Source organism: Camelus dromedarius, chromosome 14, assembly GCF_036321535.1.
Source record: "Camelus dromedarius isolate mCamDro1 chromosome 14, mCamDro1.pat, whole genome shotgun sequence".
Taxonomy (NCBI): Eukaryota; Metazoa; Chordata; class Mammalia; order Artiodactyla; family Camelidae; genus Camelus; species Camelus dromedarius.
The window spans coordinates 65,282,101-65,297,537 of record NC_087449.1 but is presented as its reverse complement, the minus strand read 5'-3'; the positions used below and the strand labels follow the sequence as shown (position 1 = coordinate 65,297,537).

Here is a 15,437-nt window from a genome sequence, read left to right as displayed (position 1 = left end):
CTTTTGGAAAACACAGGTTGAGAATACATTTTGGTTCAGTGTTTCTCACACAGACACTTCTGCTGTAACACAATATATATGCTGCTAGGAAAACCTCATGTTCTGCAAAAAAAAATGTTTACTGAAAATAAAAGGGTGTATATGAAATACAGAGCAAGGGGCAGATTACTCAAAACTTTTGCAACTCTAAAGTCAGATTACCATTTTTTTGAAAATGCAATAGCTATAAACTCAAGAAATAAGACAGCCCAGCCCAAGCAGGTAACCAGAGTGACTTAAAGCTGCCTTAAGAGAATATTTAAGATAGGTAAAAGTAACAGATGCTGGCTTGAAGGCACCCAGACAATGCAGATTAACAGGAGGCTTCTGTGAAGGTGAGCGCAGCAGGCAAGGCAACCTCCTAGAGACAAAGCAGGTAAGGTGGCGTGCACCTCTGAAAAGGCTCTCACCAGTGCAACAGCCAAATTGAAGGTTTAAATTCTCACCTACTTTTTCGTTTTCTGCTAAAATATAACCCTGTATTACAGCATATAATTATTTATTATGATCCTACTCCCTCTATTCACACACCTCTTGCCTAGAAAAGGCTGCATATGAACCAGCACAAATTACACACTCCACCAGCATCATCCCTCTATTTACCTATCACATACGTAGCAAAACAAACTATTTATAAATACCCATATGTTGTTACAGTTCTCACCGAATCTCCTGCGCAGTGTGAGTCTCCCAATGAAGTGCACACAGTGAACACATTTGTTTTTCTGGCCATCTCTCATCTACTTCTTCCACCCTAAGGCTCCCCAGGTTCACTGAGGGGCATTACCGTAGCCTGACCATGTGCAGTTTTGGGGGAGCAAGAAATCAAGATTTCTTTTTTTTTTTTTTTTACCCCAGACATGGACATGCAATTCAGGCTTCACCAACTGAAACTACTCTTCTGAGGCTGTGACTGGAGCCGAGTGGCAGCAAGACAGGAATATGCTGAAGGGCACCTATTCCAGCGGGAGCACCAGACGGAAGGGTCAGCAGCTCCCACTGACCCAAAATCTGAACTGCCCTCGATCCAGGCAGGGTTCCACCCATCCTGTGAGTTACTCCACAAGCAAATTATTTTTGTGTGTGATGTGGCCAATGCTCCCCAGCTTGCATTCAAAAAAATTTTAATGACTACAATATGCTCACACTTACTAGATCACATAAACTATGTATTTTCCCTTTCAGTTGCTGAGTTAAGACTTCAAATCCAGTAACCAACATTCGCCTAAATATTCTGGAACAATTTACCTCTCCCTACTCAGCATACTTCCCGTAACTGTTACTCATTTCCGTTTTTAACAAGCATTCTTTATATATATATATATATATATATATATATATATATATATATATATATATCTACCAAGTGAGAGAGAAACAATTTTCAGAAGCAGGCAAAATACAACTAATTTTAGCAGTAACAGAAAGAAAAAGAACAAAGTAATTATACGATTTTCATTTTCTAAGAGATGGGCCTATCCCTTCTTTTCCTTTCAACATAAATGTTTGTTCTTTTATTATCTTCAGTAGTTTATGCAAATATCCATCCATCCATCCATGGCTTTAACCAGTCCTCAGAGGCCCATGACACCTTACAAACTAGCTGGCTGGCCTTCGTTTCCCGATACGTACAACAGGAAAACAAAGACTCAGTTGCGCAGAGACTTGAAGGACTAAACATGTGTAAAGCAAGTCCACTATTAGAAAAGAGCAGGTGCTTTTGAAACGATGGTGGGTTCTCATCCGTGGTTACAGCTTCCTCTCTCCCTCGTGTCTGTCTACTTGCACCCAAGTTCACAGTTCCCTTTGCAATCAGGTACTGGAGAAGACCCTAACCTTCCAGACTGACTGGTCGGAATTTAACTCCACAGCCACCTCTGTTCCTCCTGAACTATATATGCTCTATTTCACATCAAAATCACGAGCCATGAAGGACCATCTTCCCTTTCCCCCCTTTTTGGGACCTGCCTAAATTCTAGGCCGTGTGAAGAAGCGCCAAGCGTGCTGGGACGCCGAGCCTCTGGGAGCTCAAGGCAGTGCGCTCATATTCTATTTGTGCGTTAGCCTGAAAAGGCCTGGGAAGCACTGGTCCCAGAGCAGTGGTTCTCAAACTTTAATGCGTATTTAAATCACCTGGGAATCTTACAAAAACAAAAATTCTGATTCAATAAATCCAAGGTGGAACCTGAGACTCTGCATTTCCAGTAAACCCTCACGGATGCCCATCTGTGGCCAACACTGAACACCTGTCTAGAGCACACACTGCACTATACTTAACGACCCTTTCCTTACGACACAGAAACAGATACAGTTAATTAGTCTCAAAATTTTCACCACTTTCCATTCTTTTGGTTAGAATAACTTCAGCAGTTTCTCTGGCTTCTTCTCCCCTCATAAAGCACTTTATGTGCTAAAATTTTTTCTTTTACACATGCAAGAGTTGAATAACTTCCTAATAAACATTAAAAGGCAATCATTACTTGAGGCCTGGAAAAAGATTAAATAAAATTTCCATAGAAAGAGAAGAAATAAAAATTAATGCAATTCACAACTAAAAGTACACAATAATGTGATTAACAATAAGAGACATTTTCACAACTGTTCCAAGGACACACAACTAAGAGAGCGGAAATGGTCGTTAAAACTTGCTCAAACCTGAGTCCACCTAGCAACAAAGCTCATCCTGCCTGTTCTGGAGTGAACTGCATCCCTGTCCCCCGTCCCAAATTCATATGTTAAAGCTCTAACCATCCAGACCTCAAAATGTGACCTTCCTTGAAGAGGGGTCACTGCAGACATAATTAGCTACCATGTGGTGGGGCCCTAAGCCAGTATGATTGGTGTGTTTATAAAAAGGAGAAATTTGGTCAGACACAAAAATAGGCACACAAGGAGAATGCCACGTGAGGGCTGCAGTTATCCTGGCACAAGTCAAGGAGCAACCAGAAGCTAGAAGAGACTTGGAACAGACAGATTCTCTCCTGGTGCCTTAGGTGGGAGCAGGATCATGCTGACACCTTGATCTCAAACTTGTGGCCTAGAGAACTGTGAGACAATATTATTTCTGTTGTTTAAGCTACTGAGTTTGTGGTAATTATGACAGCCCTTGCAAACTAATGCACTGCCTCACTGTGCTTCTTCCCAAATAAAAAACAAAATCTAAAGATGACTGTGCAGACATGCAATCACATCAGTCGGGTGTCCCATGTGAAGATTCTGGACTTAATCCTACTGGTAAAAAGGATCCAATGAAAGGCTTTAAGCAGGTTAATATTAGGTTTATTAAGTGCAAATGAACTTGTAACACAAGGCAAACCACTATCATTCAAACTGGTCCTAAAGGTTCCTTTATGCCAGAATTTGTGTTTCCTGTTACACAAAAAATACTCTTACAATCATCAGAAAAACTCATGCCACCCCTACACCAAATAAGAATGTCTCAAGAAGACACCTTCACCTGCATGTCACTTCTATCTACAATTCTTCTAGACATGAAACATGGATAAAAAGTTACAAATCAAATGTGCTTTTATTTTGCCCAAAATATATGTCCTGGAACACCAAGTGCCAGAGTTCGGTTCTGCTTTATTTTAGAGACGGAATTCTTGTCTGAGTGACTGCAATAGATAGGCTTTCAATTACTCAGAAAAGCAAGACTCTGAAACCAAATTCAGCCTCATAATTGGTCTGAGACCAACCCCGCAAGAATCAGTAGCTAAATGTTAGGACATACTGTTTGTTAAAATGCTGGTAATTCTCTTCCCTCTTTAAATAGGAACTTGTACCAAAGGGGGAACTATCCATCTTCAAAAGTTCCATGTTTTAACTTTACTTTTTCTTTTTAAGTAAATTTTTCATTGAAGTCTAACACACATGCAGAGAAGTACAAGCATGATAAATTCTCACAAAGTGAGTAAGTCTACAACCAGCACTGTCACCACAAGACAGAACAGGACCAGACCACTGAGGTTCCCCCTCACGCTCTATTTCAGACACCCAGTGTCCATCAGTGTAACTACTATCCTGACTTCAAAACACTGAAGATTAGTTTTGCCTGTTTTTTAACTTTATATAGAAAGAATCGATAGTATTAACTCTTTTGTGTCCACTCAACATTATGCTTGATTAATAGTCTACTTTTAACTTCAATAGTTCATATTGATTCAACCCAGATCCCCAGGTTTCAATTCGTTTAGATTTTTCCAGCTTAAATTCCATTTGCATCAAAAGAAATTAACACCTCAATGTTCAATATAGAATCAATTCTAGTTTCCAGGTCCTTCATCAGGTCAAGTCCCCAATTCCACACGATAATGAGGAAAATTTGCAAATAAAAGAGGAAATCTTTAATTTCATCTAAGATTTCATAAACCACAGACTTAAAAGTTTTAGCCTTTTATATATAAAATTTATATTCATGAAAAATTTCACACTTTGTTCATGAAAGCAGAAGGAACATAATATAACAAACTTGAAATTCCTGTCTTGGTGTTTTCCCCCTCCATGTATGTGCTAGAGGTTTCTGCTACTCTAGGAAAATACCTAAGGTCAATCAGAGAATAAAATATTATCAGTTGAAATGACAGAATACAAGAAACAGAGAACCAGCTTAATAGGCACTTTGTAAAGGACACGTTTCCTTATCAAAATAGTAAGCAAAACTGACACGCCAAAATGAAAAAACCGCTCCCAACTGATTTGAATTTAATTTTTTTGACTGTTTTACTTGATCAGGAATAAAGGAATCATAGTATCTAACTGAAAATAGTGGATATACTTTTGGTGGGAATGTAAACTGGAAAACAGCATGGAAGTTCCTCCAAAAAGTAAAAACAGGACGGCCATACGATCTGGCAATTCCATCTCTGGGTATATATCTGAAAGAAATAAAATCACTATCTGGAAGAGGTATCTGCACCCCTAGGTTCACTGCAGCATTATTTACAATAACCAAGACCCAGAAACAATCTATTAAGTGTCCACTGATGGATGAACAAATAAAGAAAATGTGGTACAGATATACAATGGAACATTATTCAGCCATAAAAAGAAGGAAATCCTGCCATTTGCAACACCTTAGCATTATGCTAAGTGAAAAAGTCAGACAGAGAAATATGCATGATATCACTTATCTGTGGAATCTAAGAAAATCAAACCCAGAAACAGAAAACAGATTAGTGGTTGCCACAGGTAGGGAAGTGGGGGCAAGGGGTAAAAGAAATGGGTGAAAGTAGTCAAAGGGTACAAACTTCCAGTTATAAGATGAGTAAGTTTGGGGGATATAATGCATAGTATGGTGATTATAGTTAAGAATACTGCAGTGAATATTTTTGAAGTTGCTAGAAGAACAGATTTTAAAAGTTCTCACCACATACACACACACACAAACTGTAATTATGGGTGATGATGGAAGTATTAACTAACCTCATTGTAACCATTTTGCAATATACACATATATAAAATCACTATGTTATACACCTTAAGCAATGTTTTATGTCAATTATATCTCAATAAAGCTAGGGAGAAGAAGGAAGAAAATAGTAGAAAGAAATTAATATGCTACCCAGCAAATTTTACAATCAATATCCTTTGCTAAAAAAGGCCCACAAGGGAAATCTGGCTGCACACAGATGTGTAATAAATCAATTTGTTACCATGACAGTCATCTCAAAAGCAGAGTAATGGTTGAAAGACAACAAAGAAGTTAGATTAGACACAGAGGCAATATATAAACAGAGCCCCACAAGGTTTTTGTTTTGGTTTTTATTTTATAACAAGTCTGTTAAATCATTCATTGGAAAATAAATTATTCAACATGGACTTTCAGAAGCATTATTCTAACTCTGACATCATTAATCAGTCAACACACTTTTGAAAAAAAATTTTCAGAAACTTACTTATTCAACAAATATTTTTATGGAATATACACTACTGTTGTAGATTCCAAGAATTCAATGATAAGCAAAAACAAAGTTGCTGCCTTTACGGAGGAGAGAGATAGCTAGTAATCCTAAAACAGTAACAGAAATAAATAGTAAATTATTAGTTATAAGTGCTAGAAAAGATACATGATGCTGTGACAGTATCTATTAAGGAAATCTGGATAACCTGGGAGGGAAAAGGCAATGACACTGGAATGAGAGCACTGAAGAAAGGACAGAAATTAAGTTAAATGTCTGCATGTGTATGGGGTTCACTAACCTGAGGCAACAGCAAGTGCAAAGGCCCTGAGGCAGGAGGTAACACTAGTAGTGCAACTAACTACAAGCCCATTATGCTGAGCTCCAAAGGGTAAAATAAAGACACACACAGAGATGAGGAGCAGGAACAAAAAAGAACTGGTTGTAACCATGCATGAAATAAATCTTACCTAGTAACAAATTCTAAATATCCAATTTCTCAATAAAATCTCATTTCTCTCAGACCAAATAATCTGAACATAGGCCTATCCCCCAGGACAAGGAAGAATAGTTATATAATAGTCTATTTTTATCTGCACAGTATCACTCCCTGCTTGGCTCATTCTTAATGACATTTTGGGAGGTATCTATAATTTATACTTAATTTGAGTATTAAAACCAATTCTGAGAAGTAAAAAGGAAAAAATTAATCTGTGATTTACTTCCTAAGGAAACAAATGAGTATAAAATATTTACCATTCCAAACTAGTAACACACTGAAGAAATCCCTTATAATGCTCCATAAAATCCCTGCTGAAACCCTTAAGATACAACCACACAGAACCTTTGCAGCTGGGCGAGGGTGATGGTTTTTCACCACTAACAAAAGATGATGTTGTAGGACTTCGCACCAAGAAAGAAGACGACCAGAAAGGAAGACAAAGGAAAGGGGAAGAAACCAAGTCCTATCTAGGAATCTAATCACAGTACCCTAACTTCTGAGTCCTCGGTTTAAGTAAACCTAAAGAATAGGCATTATTTTAAAGCCCTCCATTTAGAAAGGAGCTATTTGGAGAAGGCAACCAAGTCATTTGGCTCCAAATGCATAACCTCAAAAGAAATGAAACCACCGAGAAGGTCAAAGACAGTCTCCTTACCAAAGAGTGAACACCCAGGGACCTGGCAGGGTGCAAACCCTAGGCCACAGCACTGCCGCTCTCCCAAGCACACGAGGCACCTCACAGGAAGTGGTTATGCGCTGAGTGCCACAGAAAACTTTCAAGCCACTTGGGGTTTCTGGAGATCTTTCAAACACATGTATCTTCCAGAGAGCCTGTGTCTTCTTTACACTTCACAAAGGCCCTCAGATTCACCGAAACAAAGTCTGCCTCCCTAGTACAAAGTTCTTCATCAAAACAAGAACTCACTATTCTGTAAATAAGCCATTAGCAACCTCCCTCCACACGGTCTTCTAAACACCGAGCAGGAAATCATCCTGTAGAAGGCGCAATACGAATGTGCAACAGCTCTACCAGTGTTCTCAAAAACGGTTTTTCTTAGGAAGTTATTCAGTAAAAACAGGATGCCACAGGCCCAAAAATGGGAAAAATGGCTTTTTTTTTAGATGTTCTTAAAAGGTTTCCTTAACTGCAGGACTTCTCAGAGTTATTAATTATGAATCTCTCACGAGAGGGACAGCATGTGTGCGACATTTCCCACATGTATCTCACTACAAGTATTTTGGGGAAAGGGTCCCCACTGACACAGGAGTAACATTCCGTTGAGAAAGGCTGGCGTTCAGTACCACACAAGGCGGCCGGCCTTCTGACAATGATCCAAATGATCCCAGTCCACGCTGAACTGCTGTGCATCAAGAGAAAAGGACAGCAAATAAAGTCTTTACTTATTTTTAACGTACCATCCTGTAATCTATGTCTAAGAAGTTAACACACTCTGCTCCTTTCTCATGATCTGTAACTGCACAGGCCCACAGCAAGCCACCTGGGTGAAGTCTATAATGACGTGTTCTTCAGTGGCTAAGATATTCCAATTTGTCCAATATTTAAGTTCGAATCAAAACTCCTGACCATCTTATAAACTAAACTACACATCCAAGTCTCTGCAGCAGAGCTTCAACTTCCCTGAAACATCAACTTTGATAATTTTCTCTCACATAAGTATCTTTTCAGTTAATCGTCAACCAAAAAATTGTAGTTGTGAATACAAGTATATCTGTGTAAGTTCTAATATTGATTATGTTTTGAAATTCAAAACTAATTCCCATATGGGGGAAAAAAATCTGGTACTTTACGTGGCCCAGAACAGTTACAGTGCTCTCAGGAAGACAACTGTATGAGGTTAATGACATAACATAATCTCTTTCATCTCCACCCCTGGAAAAACATCAAACTGGGAGGATTTTAACCTGTTAATTACATCTCATGAAATTCATGTTATTCCTCAGCATTACAGGTAATTCAAACAAAATGATTTTAGCTAGTTTTACTGACTTCTGTATGCAAAATACCTTACTAGACCCATTACACCAAATGAAAAAGGAAGGTCTTGCTGGTGTCCAACAGGTTCTGAAACCACTTGTTTCCCTGCATCTCATCTGAATGCTGGGTGTCTCTCTCTGAACAATGCTGTAAACCTCAATACACTGAACACAGTTATCTTTTCTGGAAAACAAAGCAGGTTAGTTGGCTTCATCTATTATCAATGACAGAGACCCTGTAGCTCAATGCTTTGGAAAAAGGGGTTATCAGAAGGAATAAACCTTGGTCTGAAGGCCATTAAAAATACCTCTCTACCTTCTGGTCACTCCTGAAGCCAATGTAAAATTCCCTGTTTCCAAGACCTGTAAAGTTTACTTGACCCACCATGCATTCCATTCTGCAGGGTCTCACCAGGGCCTCATCTGTGTTAAGGATTCAAGCAAGGAGGAAGTCAGAAGAGGAAAACTACTCAGGGACAGTGAGGCGAGAGAACAGGGAGCAGGCAGACACAAGGGAAGAACTGACAAGCGCACCAGCCAGGGCAGGAGCGAGAGTGGAGGCAGACAAGAGGGAAGGAGTGAGTGAACCCAGCGGACCAAAGCGGGTTAAAGCCAGTGTTCACTGACTGGAGTTTCCCGGCCCAAACCCACTGCCTCCTCGCAGGGTTCCAAGCCTCCCTCCGTCTACGCTGACATCGTTTCTCCGCCCCAGACACTGAAAGACCCAAATGCGCCTCACCTCCGGGCCTGTAGACGACGTCATCCTCAGTGATGTACGAGGTTATCTCGCCCGTATCTGTCCTTTCATAACGAGATTTTTTTTTCGGGGGCTTCTTTTTGTTCTTCTTTGTGGACTCCTCCGTGGTGGCACTGTTGTTGTCATTGTCCTCATCTTCGCTGTGATCACTCTCAGCATAATTTTTGGCCCCTCCTTCCAAGGTACAGCTCCTGCGAGGCCTGGAGTTCTCGCTCTCTCTCACCTTGTCTCTTTTCTCTCTCTCTCGGTCCCGATCTCGGTCCCGATCCTTCTCTTTGTCTTTGTCTTTGTCTTTGTCAGCTGTCATGATTCGCCACGTGCCTTCTTCTGTCCTCTCACGGCTGGGCCTCCGTGAAAGGTAGACAGTAAGCCTGGGCTTCAGTCTTCTGAATTTCTCACTCAATTCCAGGGAAAATCCAACCACTCCAACAACCCCCACGTTTCAAAAATGCTAGGAGAGGAGAGAGAGAGAGAGAAAGAGAGATTGATTTTTGTCCTTTAACATTTTCTCATATTTTCTTCCTAAACTAATGTTTTGTTAAATCACTTAACTTACTCATGCTTTAGCACTAAAAACTTCTAACTGCTCATAGGAAAAAAGTTAGGACAAGTGATATAAAATTTTTTTAAAAGCAATTTTTGGCCTCAGCCAGCATATGGTTTGGGATTTTTCTAGCACACCAGTAATGAACATGTCTAAATGCATAAGAGTAAACTATACTTTCTGTATGCAAATTGTTTTCTCCTTTTAAAGGATAAAGTATTCCCTAGTAAACAACATATAATGGGTATAATTATACAAAAGAAGCTTCATAACCCACAATATTAATTTAAAAGGGAAAGAATCTGTAGTAAAAATGATTTCCACACGAAGAAAAGAGCAATCCGAACAGCCTCAGAAAATGTCTCCGGATGTCTCACAGTGAACTATCTTCTGAAGACTCTAGCCAAATTTCTCCAAACTTCCAGGGCTCCTCTCAAGAATAAACCTAAGAACTGACTCGAAAGTGACAACCTCAAAGCAAGATTCTTCTGCCTTCAATTGTAACATTTTACACCTTCTGAGTCTACTATTCTAGTTACTTTCCACTGTTTTCTCTAAAGATTTACTATCTCTGCCTTAACAAAATATAACAGCGTCCCAAAACCACCTTCCACCTTTAGGGGATATTAGGTGGTTTACACACTCTTCCAAATTTCCACTGTTAATAGCTTCCCTAACAAACTCCTCCCTAGAACTAAACCAAAAAGGAAAGTCTGAAGTTTTTAAGAATTTATCATAAGACAAGTGAATCCCAAACTCCAACTGAACACAATTCTTATAAAAATTTTAAAAGGGCAAGAAGAATACGGTTTTAATGGCAAGTTAATTTTGGAAAAGTCATAATAACCAACAATTTATCTCTTTCTATCGTTTATCATCTTCATCAATATCTCATCTTATTTGTTCAACAATCTGTACTAAACATTATTTATGTGCCAAGTGTTTGGAACTAAAGATACCACGAGGGAAAGGCTCATGGTTCTTACCCTCAATGCTCTAATGCAAAAAAAATGGAAACAACTGATCAATACGAGAACCATCTGTTTCTCATGTTACTAAGGCCGGATAGGAAAATACATGCACAACAAACAAAAGATTGCTCCTCTTTACTTAGACAACAATAAACCAGTCAGTTTGTAATTACATGCCTCAGATGCAGAGAAAATTCTCTTTGGTCATGCCAAAACCATAACAATTATCATATACTCTCTCCAAAGCTTTTAGGTCAAACCTGATATCAGGAAGGACCTCGCCATAAGCAGTTCAAATACCCTTAGGCATTCAGGACAATAAAAATGTAAACAACCATCTTTGGGAGACAGATGAAGGAGCAATAATGCTGACAATCTATAAGCAATGTCAGAAAGGGAAAGCATGTACCACAAACCTAAATTGCTTCCTTCTACATAGGAAATGCACTTTCAGATAGGATTTCAATTTTCAAAACATATTTCCAGAAAATGAAAAATTATTCTAATAACTGCAAAGGTTCTGCCTAGACGAACCATCTGTTAAACAGAAAGTAACAAAACTCCCAAGCCCCGTAGCCACTAGTGCTAGCAACTGAAAACACACACAGAGAATATTACTTCTCCACTAGGCTTAAGTTTAGAGCCTGAACAAGCCAATCATGCAAGAAGGAAAACTATCAGCTAACACAGTTGTTGAAACATTCCTCTTTGACACTGAAAACACACCAAGGTCTACTGGGTGTCTAAAAAGAACAAGGAGTTTAGGCTGAAAACCTCTCAGATGCAGTTCAAGACAGACAATACTTCTGATAAATTTAAGAAAAAAAACCATTCTCCCTAAGGTTAAGAAGAAAACTGCTCCAGAAAACTGTAAAAACATGATTTCAATACTCAAAAAAGAGAAAAAAAAAAGGAAGTCCAAATTGTACATTCAACACTACTTCCCACAAACTCATATGCTGTATTTCTACTTACAAAGAAATCTGCGTTGTTTCTGTCAAGAGTTAACAAGAAAGAAAAATTCAATAATCACTAGAGAAAGCACCCACAAAATGAAATGTGTATGTGTGTGTGTGTGTGTAGCTTTCATTAACTGGGAACACTGACAATCCAAAGCAAAAGTCAATCCAACCACCATTTACATTTGGCTCTAAAATATAGCCCAGTAAGCATGTATTTTTTCCCTCTGCATTTACTACACTAAGCATAGTTTTTCTGACCCTCATTTAAAAATGACCAAATACGACAATAATGCAACATTTGAAGAAAGGGACCCAGAGGGGAAGCAGGTGGCACTGAGAAGGGTAGCTGTCGTGACCTACCAGTAGACAGGGCAACCACAGCGACTTTATAAAACAAAGGGTTTACAAAGCAGGTCCCTGCCAGGATCTCATTCGATTCTCTCTCTCAGCACCTCAGTGCTGTGAAAGAGACGGAAGTTGCTGTCCCCGCTTTACAGACCACAAAAGGCGAGCTAAGACGAGCTCACCCGCACCAGGCCCCACAGCCCGTGATTCTGAAGCAGCTCTTCCAAAGTTGAACCCCACCTGACCTGATGATAGCGTGCTGCTCAGGTTACAATCTGTACCTTCACAGGTGCCAACTTCTCCCACGTGAATCCGTGCTGATAATTCGCACAGTTTTAGGAAATACACTCACTTTAACCTCTCCCTCCAAAAAATAGAAGGTATTTTCTCCAGTAAGTAGACAAAATACTGAAAATATCTCTTCAATCCACTGCTCAACCCAGTTAAACAGGAAACACGGTACAAATAACCTTAACAAATAACAAAAGGAAAAACGTCTAATATAAAACACATTTCAGATTCAAATCAATCTTCATCTGTTCATGAACAAATGTCTACTGAATGCCTACAGTGTGCGATGTGCTAGCTACTGGTCTAGTTGTGGGGAAAACAGCAGAGAACCACATACAAACTTGCTTGCCCTCATGGAACTGATGTTCCAGGAATGTATATATTATATTAAAAGATCTTAAATGGGGAATCTAATGGGGACAAGAAGGTATAAGGGGTCTGCAATTTTAATTGACAATCAGAGGAAGCCTCACTGAGGTGGCTTTGCCTCAAGTCAGAATGAGTACAGAGGAAACAAGGAGACCATTCCAGCAGAGGGAGAAGGAGGTGCAAGTGTCCGGAGGCAGGAGTGAGCAAGGTACATTCAAGACACAGGAGGCCAGAGGGGCTGGAGCGGCATGAAGAAGAGGGAGAGCGACCAGAGATGAGCTCAGAGAGGTGACAGGGGCTGGATCCAGCCTTGCAGCCCAGTGGAAGGACTTTGGCCTTTACTCAAGTGACATGAAGTGACTTGAATGACACTTCAGCCTCTGTAGAGATCGAAGTAGCAGAGAAAGATATGATCTGACTCCTGTTTAAGATCGCTCTGGCTGTTGAGAAAAACCCCAAAGGGCTGCAGCATGACGACTGGTAACGGAAGAGGCTTAATGCCACAACCCAGCTGAGAGGCGAAGGTGACTGGCACGGACCAGGGTGGAGGGTGATAGGGACAGCAAGAAGTCTTACTTTCCATGTATTTTCAAAGTAAGAGTCAAACAGGACATGCTGACAACCTGGGAGGTAAGGTGTGAGAGGAAGAAGACAGGAATGACTCCAAAGGCTCTGACGTGAGCACCTGGATGGATGGAGCTGACATCGTATGAGTCCAGGGGGAAGATGAGTTCAGGTATGAATGTGTTAAGTTTGAGAAGCCTATAAAAACCACATAAAGATTTTTAAATAGGCAGTAGTCCAGGCTGGAGATAAAAATTTAGTTTTTAAAGCCATGAGATTGAGTGAGTTCACCAAGGAAGTGGGTGTGTATTGTTTTTCTGACAAAAACTTTAAAATCCATAAAAACATATATTACTCATACTTGAATGGAGAGGATATTCAAAAGAGACTTACAAGTTACACATTTCTGAAGTCAGTACCAGTAGAACTGATTTTTTTTTTTGCATTTTGTTATCATTATGTTTTTTTAAATGGAAGTAGTCAGCTACAATGTGTCAATACCTGGTGTACAGCACAATGTCCCATAGGATTTAATTTGTTTAAAGTATATTACTCTCACTAATTTCGAGATTTATCAGATTGCACATCATCATTTTATTTTAAGTGATACAATTTGGTTGGCTAGCTTAGTTCTGTCATAATCTAATCAGGATCAATGTCCTTCAACAAAAAGCCAACAATCAAAGAGTCAATGATACAAAACTGTTCTTTATTACTTCAGGTTATTTAAACTGAGACAGGAGGGAAGGGAGCAGGACACAACCATTAAAAGAATGACACAGCAGCTGAGGTACAACATAAACTGGTTAGGGCCAACTTAGGCCCAAGAGGGCAGAAGACGTCCAGTAGGCCTTGAGCCTCACTAAAGGCTCACTGTAATTCGTTAGCATGGTACATGACACACCCACAGGCACCACAACAGTTTCCAGGCTGACCATAAAAGGCCAAAAAGTGGCTGAACCCCAATGCCTGGAAATCCCTGCCCCTTCTCCAGAACAGTTGGAATAATGCTCCCACTTGTCAGCACATGAAATTGCCCAGCGCATAAAAACTAACCACCCCACTGCCTCCAACCCCGGGGCTGTTCTCCCTCCTGAGACTGACCGCATTCTGTCTATGGAATGTGTCTCTCTCTCTAAATAAATTTGCTTTCACTTTACTATGGCTGGCTCTTGAATTCTTTCCTGCGCAAAACAAGAACCTACTCTCCGGTAACAAAATCTCTACACAAACATCATTTGCCTGTTCAAAAGGAAGCGAACAACTCCCAGCAAAAACCCCACATTACTTATCAGAAGTGATTTACATAAAGTACTAAAATTTTGGTCATGCTCAGGGTCCAAACCTAATTTAAGGAAACTATCTCTTGTCACCATTTAAGCAGTCCCAGGAGGTTTGGCCCCTTAATAGAACTGCAACAATACCGGACTGAGAAGCCAAGATTCAAGTTCTTGGCAGTGCCACGGCAAGCGCCTTGGGCAAATCACTCTACCTCTCTGAGTCAGTTTCACTGCTGTGAAATAGGGACAACAAGTAGCTACCTCACAGAGCTGTTGTGGCAATTACCTTCAGTATATACTTCCATGTAAACGCACTTATAGATTGCAACGTGCTGTACTGAAGTGTAAACTATCACAAATACATACCTCAAGCAGTCATGACTTACTATCTACTACAGCAGATAATACCCAACAGTGTACTGCGCTATACAAGACATACAAACCAAACACCATCCTTACCCTCAAGAACTTACTGTCTACTTGTTAGGAGGGGGATCCTATCACATGATTAAGAACTAAGTGGGGAGGGTATAGCTCAGTGTTAGAGTGCAGTACTTAGCATGCACAAGGTCCTAGGTTCAATCCCCAGTACCTCCATTAAAAAAATAATAACAATAATAAATAAGTGAACATAATTACCTACCCCTCCCCAATTTTTTTTTAATTTTTACAAAAAGAACTAAATCATCTAAAACTGACTACAAATGGAGTAAAACTTTTAAATTATCTTCTCCTGGATCATGTAAAACTCACTTATTCATAGAAAGTTGCTCCTCCTTCCTGAGTTCCCAGCCCCTGAGTTCTAGTCACTTCAGTTGCTCAGGTCAGATTCTGGAAGACATCTGACTCACACCAAAAGCTGTTAATGGGGTCCAATTAATTCTTCCTCATTCAACCACAGCAGGAAATATTTACTTT

General features: G+C 39.8%; 1 protein-coding gene across 2 annotated transcripts in view; it reads right to left on the bottom strand.

Annotated features, from left to right (window-relative positions):
- Positions 1-15,437, bottom strand: part of RERE (arginine-glutamic acid dipeptide repeats) — a 269,676-nt gene that overhangs the window by 221,834 nt on the left and 32,405 nt on the right. For both annotated transcript variants that reach the window (XM_031463992.2, XM_064494092.1), the window contains exon 2: positions 9,176-9,644. In XM_031463992.2, coding sequence (XP_031319852.1) covers positions 9,176-9,500 — 325 coding nt within the window. In that variant the 5' untranslated portion in view covers positions 9,501-9,644. The remainder of the gene's footprint in view (positions 1-9,175; positions 9,645-15,437) is intronic.